Source organism: Gadus chalcogrammus, chromosome 17, assembly GCF_026213295.1.
Source record: "Gadus chalcogrammus isolate NIFS_2021 chromosome 17, NIFS_Gcha_1.0, whole genome shotgun sequence".
Lineage (NCBI taxonomy): Eukaryota > Metazoa > Chordata > Actinopteri > Gadiformes > Gadidae > Gadus > Gadus chalcogrammus.
In genome coordinates this window covers 6,465,647-6,476,760 of record NC_079428.1, presented here as the reverse complement: position 1 = coordinate 6,476,760, position 11,114 = coordinate 6,465,647, and the positions used below count along the sequence as shown (strand labels likewise).

Below are 11,114 nucleotides of genomic sequence, written 5' to 3'. Positions count from 1 at the left end.
GTACGGATAGTATGGATATTGGAACACAGCACACGCATTTTCTGGTCAGTGGCGCAATTGCTTTTACGATCAGCAAAATAGCACCATGTATCATTTGCGTCAGCGCACTCAGGGCGCAAGTGCAGTGGCGCGAGTTTGCTGCGGAGGAAACTAGCTAACTGCTAGGAAATAACTTCAGCCCCAACCTAGTTATTTTAACGTGGCCCATGTGTTTTGACAGGAACTTTGGGCCCAACAGATGAGGAACAAACTGAATTTCCTTGCCCATTAGCAATGCAGAAAACTTTTCAGACTTGGCGCGTATGTGAGGCTTGACGTTTGTAAGAAAAAAAGAAGGTTCTGCACACTGATTAAATGCTCCAGAAGTGGATTTATTAACAGGCAACGTTTAGATCTCTAGGGATCTTCATCTGCCTGATGAAGATTCAATTGCCTATATTCAATACTATTTAGCACCTGTGGATTACCATTGGAAGTGCGCACCACCCCTCTTTTTAAGAAGGCTTAGCGTGCGTTTATAACATGAAACATCAAACAAAATGTGCCGTTGGGCTTCCTCTAAAAAACTGTTAACTCAGTCAGTTCAAACTTAATCTCCCTAAAAGGTCCGGTATCCCATCAGCCTCTCCTTGCCTCCAGAGTCTCACTCTCTGGAGCAAAAGGGGCGGGCTGGTTGCCCGTTGCATGGTCATCTATCACCCGCCTCCGGCGCCGTTTGGCCCGCTGCCAATTTAATTAGCATAGAAGCTAACTATTAACAGCTCACAGACAGTGTCAAGTCAAACATCAAATAGGCTCATTGGGGCGAGGGAGAGAGAGACGGCAGCTTGTTTTGGCTGCCACCCAATCACGAGGAAGAACGTATTTGGCGGACGAGGCTTACCTGGTAGACGTTGTTTCTCTGAATGTTTTTTTGTTGTTGTAGCATTATCTAAGAGGAGCCAGCTACTTGGACGCTGGAGAATTCAAACTAGCAACCCTGACATGGAATTTACTGATCAATCAGTCAGTTTCATTATTTATGTATTCATCATAGCCACCGTGGATTGGTAAGAGATTTTAAATTGTTTCCTTTGCCAGGCCTGTAATTGAAGCTAAGTACATCTATTTAATGAGAGAAAAAGGGGGAGAGTTATCAAAGCACTGAAATAAATCACCCAAGACACCAATGTTACAATCATACAAATATATTAGTTAGTTTTATTCAATTATATCCAATAATATTTTTCCCTCAACTTGTGTTGTGTGTGTAAGTTATCATGGAAATAAATACAGATCATATTGCAAATGCAGAGACAAGGTAGATGGGTGATTGGGCTGTGTTGGGGTGGGGAGAGAATAAATAATGTTGTTTATTGTTTGTTTTTTGTTTTTATTTGAAGGTGGTCCAGTAAGTGTTCGGGCACATGCATGCTTGGTAATCCTGGTCCGTCTGCAAATCCCTCGCAATCGCACAAGTCTTCGTAAAAATGAAAATGAATTAAAAAGAGTAACCTGGTGTCCAGAAACATTGTCGTCATATTAACTGACCCGTCGGTTAGGCCGTCCAATCAAACAGGTCCGAGGCTGTTCTCCGATGGTCAAGTGTTTTTCTTTGGATGGCTACGTTGTACTTCCTGTCGTTCCTGTTTCCTGCCGACAGGGGAAGTTATTGCGTACACAGACCAACAGCCCTACCCAATGCCCACCCTTACCCCTACGACCACATTAGCATAGAATATATTCATATATATATATTTATATAGACTGGATATATAGATATATATTTTTGCCCGACTTGTCTTGCATACAAAAATAGTGTCATTGTGGCTCTGATATCTGGAAGACTGAAGCAGTGTTTTTGCATTATTATGGACATTTTCTATTCTAAAATTCTCTTTTCCGGAAGACTCTACTCGTCACAATGACTTGCAAATTCCATGCTATTACTTTTTTTTTTTTTAAACAATACAAACAAATAGTACAATGACAAATATTCTATAAATAATAAATCACAGAAGACACTAACACATGAATACAGAGGATCTGTGGGGTCTAATGTTTGTGGCAAAACTCCTGGGACTTTACGTAGGAGAGTAAATGAGAAAGAAGAAGGGAAAAAAAGGCTTAAGGTCAAGGGTCAGCTCAGAGGTCATGTGTGTGGCAAAAATATCCTCAATAGTATCATGCTCTGCCATTTCGGTCAAAACTAAACTGTTTTGGGATCTCTATTTGTCTGTCTGTCTCTCTCCCCTCCAGCCTTTGCACTACAGACAGTATTTCAACACCAGCAGAACAGTCCAGAACAGGTACAACAGATATACTGTATAGCCTTATCAAACATCAAAATGGATAAACTCAGCATACATTTGTAGAAACAGGATTATTGCCGGATTATTGGGTTAACATCGAAGCACAGCATTTTGCATCCATGACAGTCCTAGTATCACCTCTATGCTCCTTACAAGAGTCACAACAGTGCCACATGAAGTCAATCCCGAAGCACGACACAATCCTCGCCCAGTCGAATACATAGCACTCTTAAAAGACACATCACTCTGACTCTTTACCAAAGTACCCTTAAGAAATACCTCACTCTCACTCTTTACCTTATTACCCTAAAGAGATACCTCACTCTGACTCTTTACTTTAGTACCCTTAAGAGATACCGCACTCTGACTCTTTACCAAGTACCCTTAATATATACCTCACTCTGACTCTTTACCTTATTACCCTTAAGAGATACCTCACTCTGAATCTCACCACTTCTTTTGTATTTTTTGTTTCACATTGAGTTGGAACCTCTACTCTACATCCATCACATAGATTCCTGGAGGATTGTTTGATGGGAAGGGTTGGGGCTAATCCCCAGACTATTTGTGAACTTTCCTTGCTACAGGACGAGTCCTATCGCCACTGGAACCTACCCACTGGATTGATATCAGAGTGTGTGCATGTGTTTGTGTGTGTGTGTGTGTGTGTGTGTGTGTTTTTGTGTGTGTGTGTGTGTGTGTGTGTGTGTGTGTGTGTGTGTGTGTGTGTGTGTGTGTGTGTGTGTGTGTGTGTGTGTGTGTGTGTGTGTGTGTGTGAAGATGCCAGAGGTGTGTTATATGAGCCCTTCTCTCCGTGTGTGTCTCACTCTGTCTACGGCTCTCTGTCACTCTCTATGATCACCTTAGCTCTCCCTATTGGGATTTCTGCTGCATTGCAGATGTGGTGTGGGGACCCCATCTCAAAGTTAAACACATACACACACACCCACGCACACGCACACGCACACGCACACACGCACACACACACATACATAACCCAGTGTATCAAATGGAGAGAATAAATTAATTAAATAATGTTCTTGTGAACCGTGGAAATTCCTCTACAGGATATTTTAATCCTCTCTCTCTCACACGCGCATGCACACACACACACACACACACACACACACACACACACACACACACACACACACACACACACACACACACACACACACACACACACACACACACACACACACACACACTACAGATAATACGTACAGGCCCAGTTTAATGTGTTCCTGCTCCCAGGAGTACTGGCCATTGATTTGGCCTCCAAGCTATCGAGTATTTTGACTCCATGTCTCACTCCTAACTCCCTTTTTTTTCTTGGTCTTTTGCCCTCTCTCTAATTCTTTCACTGTCTCTCTCACTTTCAGTCTCCCCCTCTAATGCCCCTCCTTTGTTACTACAGACATTAACAACGCCACGAGTTGTTGTTAAAGCTCACCTTTCGGACACATACTCTACCTTCGGGGCTGAAAGGGAAATTGTGTTGGTAAGATAATGTGTTCTGGGAGGGATCAACACCTCGGTGGGGTTGGTGGTGGCTCTCTGGGATTCTCTCTCTCCTGCTCCCTGTCAAGGCCAGGGTGTCATCATTTCCTCTATTAACTGGTACTTTCAGGAGGGGCGATTGGATAATTTTGTGATTAAAGGTGTGACGTGTACAAGTATAAGTTTGAAACACAAGCAAATGACCCGCAATTATCAACAGAATGTGAAGATGTAGCATTTTCAGGTGAGGTCAAGATTTCCATGTATTATGTTGCAGAGATATTTCCTAGGCTAGAAGCTAGCGCAGTTAGCACCGTTAGCCCGTAGCGTCTCGTACCCCTCTGTACCTCCAGATATCAGCGTTACCGCAGGGTCCAGTATGCCCTCAGTCCTACGTTCAATTCCATTCTGTTGGTAGAATCAAACCCACTGGTCCCCATGAACACGCAACCCTCGTTATAATCCCTTAAAGATATCCCTATTATTCGGTTAACTTATCTCCTATTCTGGATAGCATCCGATATTTCTAAACCTATCTCTTATTTTATTCCCCATTCATTAAGGAGCACAATCATTAATCCATTTCTGATTTGATTATTTTGCATCCACACACCCACCGCACTATCTCATCCAAACTGTGTCTAAAATGCCAAAAGGTACACCTTCAGAATCACTAATTTGACATTAGTTGAGGAAAGAGAGTGTGTATTGCATGTGTGTGTGTGTGTGTGTGCATGTGTGTGTGTGTGTGACGGTCCTCTTGGGAGAGAGACGGTGGAGTGGTAAATGTCTGTGTGTTTCTGTGTGCCAGCAGCCATTGACGTGTTCTGTTCGGTGTGAATCAGGCCAGCTCTCAGGCGACGCTTGACGGTTTCAGTACTGCAAACACAGTTCAGCAGATTGACAACAAAATGCTAACATGCGGAGGGAGATAATGGTTACGACAAAGTGCTACTAGTTTTTTTTACTTTTAAGTCATTAAATGGTGGGTTTATCGGTATGTTAAAAGTGTGTGGAGACAGTATGCTGCTCAGCCAATCAGTAGCTTCCGTCCTCTGTTTCATGGCAGTGGCAGTTATTGCGAAACTAATATATTGCTAACGTATTGCTCTTTCTTTCTTTCCTCCATTTGTGCCTCCGAACTATTCAAATTATGGGCATCATTTCCAGGCTCATTTTATGCATTGCTTTTCCTGTATCATACGCTGATCAATCATAGTTACAGAGAGCAGCAGGATTATGCATTGTTCGAGTAGAATGACTGTGTCTGTTTCTGTGTGTGTGTGTGTGTGTGTGTGTGTGTGTGTGTGTGTGTGTGTGTGTGTGTGTGTGTGTGTGTGTGTGTGTGTGTGTGTGTGTGTGTGTGTGTGTGTGTGTGTGTTGGGAGGGGATGGTTGTACCGAGAGATAGAAGAAGAGATATGCGTTCTTATTTGCTGCATCTGTGAGAGTGTTAGAGTGGATACGTATGTTTGTATGATTGTCAATTTGTACGAATGCTGCTTCACGCAGCATGTGAATATGTATGTGTATTTGTGTGTGTGTGTGTGTGTTTGTGTGCGTGTGTGTGTGTGTTCGTGTGTGGGTGTGTGTGCGTGGATGTGTGTGTTTTTGTGTGAGTGGATGTGTGTGTGAGAGTGTGTATATGTGTGTGCGTGTGTGTGTGTTAGTGTGTGTGTGTATGAGTGTCTGAGAGCACAGTTGTTCCCAAGGAAGCACTCAGTACAGAACAATTCTCCCGTAAATAAACCCTGATATACCATAAAAATCTGTCCTTTCCTTCTCCCTCTTTCTAAATCATTCCTCCTTTCCTCCCTTTTTTCTTTTTTGTGACTTTGTTTCCTTCTTTCTATCTACCATGATTTTCTTCCATTTTGATTCCTTTTTTTTCTACCATACCAATTGACCCCTTCTCTCCTCCCGTTCTCTCGCCCTCCGTCTCATTTATTTCCTCCAACTTTTTCTCCTTTGTTCGTTTAGCACCGCTAATGTTTCTGTGCCGCACAATAACAGGCGCGTCTCTCTGGCCGTCGGCGCCGGCTGATGTTATGCAGGAGAGAGAACGACCTGCCTGCCTCATTGTGCCCCTTACGGGAGCCATGATGGATGTGGGGAAACAAATGAAGATTGCTTTTGGTTTTTCAATGTACGAGAAATAAAATATAATCACAGGGAAAGGAAAATACGAAATATGGGGACAGAAATAATGGTGAACAAACATTTTTTTTGTTATATCAAATACAACAATAAATAAGGAGAAATATGCCACAAAGAAACTGTGAGATATCAAAGAATGATCCCCCAAACATTTCTCTGCTTTGAGCCATCACTTTGGTTGGTTATTATTTGCCTCAAACCCCCTGAAAATGTTCTCAAATGATACAATATTGTCATCAAATGTATTCAATATTGCCGGCATCACCCAACAAAGTTAGCGGAGGCTTGGAATCCCTTGCATAATAATAATAATAATAACTATTTAGGAAATTATTAGTAATACAGTCTCCGTAAAGGCAATATGAGCCCTAAGAAGGCGACAAGAGCCCTAAACATTGATTCTTAAAGCAGCTCAAGGTTCGTCTCTGGACAAAAGCAAACAAAACAAACCGACAAATAAACCCACGGGTAGTTCTGAAGACAACGAAAAAAAAAAATATATAACAACAACAACGCACAACACCCACGTCAGAGTAGTCATCGCACTCGTATCTGAGAAGTGGATTCACACACAGAGACAAAACAAACGAAGGTGCTTCGAAAAATAGATCACAACAGCTCGGAGCCAACATATCCTGTGCGGGTTGAGACCAAACACAATATATATAGAGTAGATAGACACAGCCATCTGTGAGGATATTGGTTTTCTGGTAATATTGATTCATCTTTGAAAAAAAAGCTGGTGCGTTCAAACAGAATCTGTAGACTCACGAAAAACATCTTTCAGGCCGACCTGAAATTAAACAATATTAGGCCTACAGCGAATACAGGATAAAGGTGTGAGACCTAAAGAATGCCGTCATTTTGACGATTTGTGTGCGGGTGGTTCTCGAAGGCTCTGGGAACAGAAGCAGCACTACTGCAGTGGATCTACAAGGTTTACCGTCATCATCATCATTATCATCATCATCCTTTATCAAAACCTCTGGCTCTGTGTGTTTGTTGGATGTGTGTGTCTGCAACACCAGTCCACCAATGAAGTACATGCACACACTGATATGAATTATTCTCATAAGAGTATTCATAACAATGAGCGTTACGTGTATGTGTTCATGTTGTGGGCTCAGACTCGCAGTGAAAGAGCCAGTGAGCAGAGCATCTTGGGAGCTGTAGTTCCACTGTGTGAAATCATCCATCTCACAAACTAATCCAATCCTTACCATTGTGATCTGCGCAATCAAAGTGTGCGGACAAACAATCACCCCATACACACATCGTACATCACAGGCATAACCCCACACTGCCAGCACCCAGGGTGAAGACACAATCATGTTGGATCACGTGACGGTGACGGGGTACTCCTAGAGTGTCCGAGGGTCAGAATGTGCTGTGCTTGTGGGCAGGGTTTGGACTTCAGGGGGGTGGGTCAAAACAAAATGTGACAGCGGGTCCATAAAAAACGTAAAGGAGAACAAAAATGAAAGGGAACAACATGCCGATGTTGTATTCTTGTGGTTATTTGATGAACCACATGGTCGCCAGATGGGGGATGGAGAGGGACTTCCTCTCCCACCCCTGCTTTGCCCTCGCTTTGAAACGTGCCAGTCGGCTTCTGCAGACAAGTTATTGCTCTTTATAAATCCAGGTTCTGCTGTTGGGGCGCCGGATGAGCATTGAGGGGTAGAGTGGGCTATGGGGGGGGGGGGGGGGATCTGTAGAGTTAAAAAGAGGAGCTTTTAACGAGACAACTATATCTATATCTATAGATATAGATACACAGATTAATGTATTTTTTCTTCCACTCAACAGGGATGTGAAGGATGAAGACCTCTACGGAGTTTGTCTAGAGTTCACCGTTGTCTCTGAGGTGGCTGACTGCCTCGTACAGGATCTGTCAGGTCAGGGGTCAGTCAGGGGTCAGGGGTCAGGCCACGCCACAAGAAAAACGAGTGGCATTTGTGTGAAAGAGATTATACACACGACTGTAGCGCCTGGATGGAGGCCTGTGAGGACCGCGGGCCCCACCCATCCGTGTGACCCCGTGTGAGTGTGTGTTTGTGGTGCACACACTGGGGTTCTCATCAAGGTTCTCGCAGAGGTCAAAGTTCAAACACACACACACACACACACACCTCCCCGTCCATTTTTGCCCCCCCGTTAATGTGCCTCAGGAGGTCTCTTGAGTGCTAGGAGGTGGAGGTGGTCTTAGTTTTGGAGGGGGGGTCCTTCTTGTGTGCGGGCGAGTCGCTGGTGGTCTTGGGTGTTTTCCGTGGCGGGCTTTGCACCGCCACGTCGTGGAGGGAGGGCTCCCGGTACATGGCCACTGTGGAAATGGGCGGGAAAGTTTGTGAATTAAGGGCAGGTGATTACGCGTGAATGGCATTAACCATAAACGAGGACGCGGTTACTCGACCGGCTAATTGCGGTTTGAGCACAGTAGTGTCAATATAATGATGATTACGTTATTTTCAGAGCAAACTTTGTCCCAACTAATTGACAACTCGTCTCCGGAGCCTCTCCTCTGAACAAACGACAATAAACATTGTGAGTAAATGTTTTGTGTTATATTAACTCATGTCGCTTGAATCAAATGTCCAAGCTTCTGCATGTGAATTCAAAGTGAAATCTTGTCTATCTTGTATCTTGGCAACACCGAGCAAAGGTTTGATCCTTTGAGTACGGACATGAGGAGCTTCCCGTTCCGGTACCTTCGATGAGCTTGGGCAGGAAGTGGGCGGCGCCCTTGGTCTTCTTCACGCGGTTGCCCTTCATGACCAGCCCGTCGCGGTTGATGCCGATGTACCAGGCGCGGCCCGACTGCGTCTGGCGGTACAGGATCGACGAGTAGGTCACGTAGTAGTTCTCAAACACACACTCCTTGAACTTACACTCGGGCGTGAAGAGTTTCTGGAGGAGGACACACACACACACACGCACGCACGCACGCACGCACGCACGCACGCACGCACGCACGCACGCACGCACGCACGCACGCACGCACGCACGCACGCACGCACGCACGCACGCACGCACGCACGCACGCACGCACGCACGCACGCACGCACGCACGCACGCACACCCACACACACACACACAAGTGTTAGTACACTATAAGAATAGATAACCGTATATTTACCTCAAAGGCAACAGAGAATGCAACATGTTAACGCTAAGCCATGGATGAGTCCTTTTATCTGTTTCGTCCGATGGTAATATGTGCAGTCGTTTTGATACGCTGTTCAATGGTGTTAGTGAATCCACGATGATGTGTGAATGCATAATACAAGGTGAAAATGGCTTTCTATTATTCAATCCGAAACACAACATCAAATCACATGCACACACACACACACACACACACACACATACACACAACAATATACACACAAAATGCATGTTATTAGCAGTCATCCCGAGCATCTATAGTATATGTAGAGAAACAAATAAGTATATCCCTGAAGTGAAATGAGCCTGGAATAACAGGGCATTTTCTTTTAAATTGAATCCAAAATCATATGTAATATGTCTCATATTGGAAATTTTGGTTGGCTTTTACTTTGAAACTCCACATCAGAATGTTCTGAAACCTTTTGCGTGACCCCATGGGGTCTTGAAGTATAACCCTGAAGTGAAATGAGCCTGAAATAACAGGGCATTTTCTTTTAAATTGAATCCAAAATCATAAGTAATATGTCTCATATTGGAGATTTTGGTTGGCTTTTACTTTGAAACTCCACATCAGAATGTTCTGAAACCTTTTGCGTGACCCCATGGGGTCTTGAAGTATAACCCTGCAGTGAAATGAGCCTGGAATAACAGGGCATTTTCTTTTAAATCGTATCCAAAATCATATGTAATATGTCTCATATTGGAATGTTTGGTGGGCTTAGGGAAAGTAAATACCACAACGGCCGTACACTTCCTTTGATAGTATTTGCTTTTATTGACTGTCTTTTTGTATGTACCCGACGAATGCTTTTATTTGAAACTAGTTCTGAGACGCTATTACTGTAATGGCTAGTATATACAGGTACTGCAAAAAACTGAGTCGGCTGGCTTCACCGCCGATCTTGATGAGTCGGCTGGCTTGACCGCAGTGTAAGACAGCTAGTGTTCTATATATCTACGCACGTAGGTGAAGGGTTTTATTTTGAAAACGTTGCGAGATACCAACCAAAGGGCGTTTAGAGTAAAGGCGCACAAAGATTTTGTGTGACGGCTGGCTTAACCGCGGATGAACGAATAGCGGCTCACTTGACCGCAGTCTCTCGGGGGCCGGAGAGTCAGGAACACTGACTCTTATGGCTCTAGGAGCCATAGTATTATTTCCGTTTTCCCCGCGTTGGGCACAGACCCACGCGTTTTCTGTTGTGCAATGAATAAATGCCTTATTGGGCTTTCAACGGACCTTGGCGTATGGTAATTGAGTGATAGAGACATTCCTGGGGCCGGGTTGACACACACACACACACACACACACACACACACACACACACACACACACACACACACACACACACACACACACACACACACACACACACACACACACACACACACACACACACACACACACACACACACACACACACGCACAGAGGCACAGACGAACTCATTCACAGAAGCAGCGAACACACACATGTGGGGTAGAAAACAGTGCTTTAAAGGGAGGCCATTACTCAGCCAGGCTGGGGTTTCTTGTAACAACAAATATCCGAATCCTTCACCCATTGCTGACCTCAACACAGTCCGGTCAAAAGATCTAGGACACACACACATGGATACAGACACACACACACACACACGCACACACACACACACACACACACACACACACACACACACACACACACACACACACACACACACACCCTCTCTCAATGTCTCTAGTAATTGCTCTAACATATTCCTGTTCTATTTAATATCCTCTCTCACTCTTTCCCTCTCTCCATCCCCCGTTCTCTCTCTCCCTCCATCCATCCTACTGTCGTTTGGTAACCTTGTCGTGGAACAAACCAATTTGCAGGATTGATTTGGAGCCTTGATGTGACTGTTGAGCAGAAAAACCCTGATTAAGGACTTTACTCTCTCCATCTCTTTTTAACTCTACCTTCAGCATTACCTTCTCCTAATGGCCTTCTCACCTGCGTACCTTCTCTTCCTCCAT

The 11,114-nt window shown here is 44.3% G+C and overlaps 1 protein-coding gene across 1 annotated transcript; it reads right to left on the bottom strand.

The window, feature by feature from the left end:
- Window positions 1-8,133: 8,133 nt before the first annotated feature.
- LOC130370442 (fibroblast growth factor 14-like) lies at window positions 8,134-11,114 on the bottom strand. The gene is made up of 3 exons (XM_056576196.1): window positions 11,100-11,114; window positions 8,656-8,854; window positions 8,134-8,270 (listed from the first exon to the last, which is right to left on the bottom strand). The coding sequence occupies exons 1-3, from the start codon at window positions 11,112-11,114 to the stop codon at window positions 8,134-8,136; spliced, it is 351 nt and encodes a 116-aa protein (XP_056432171.1).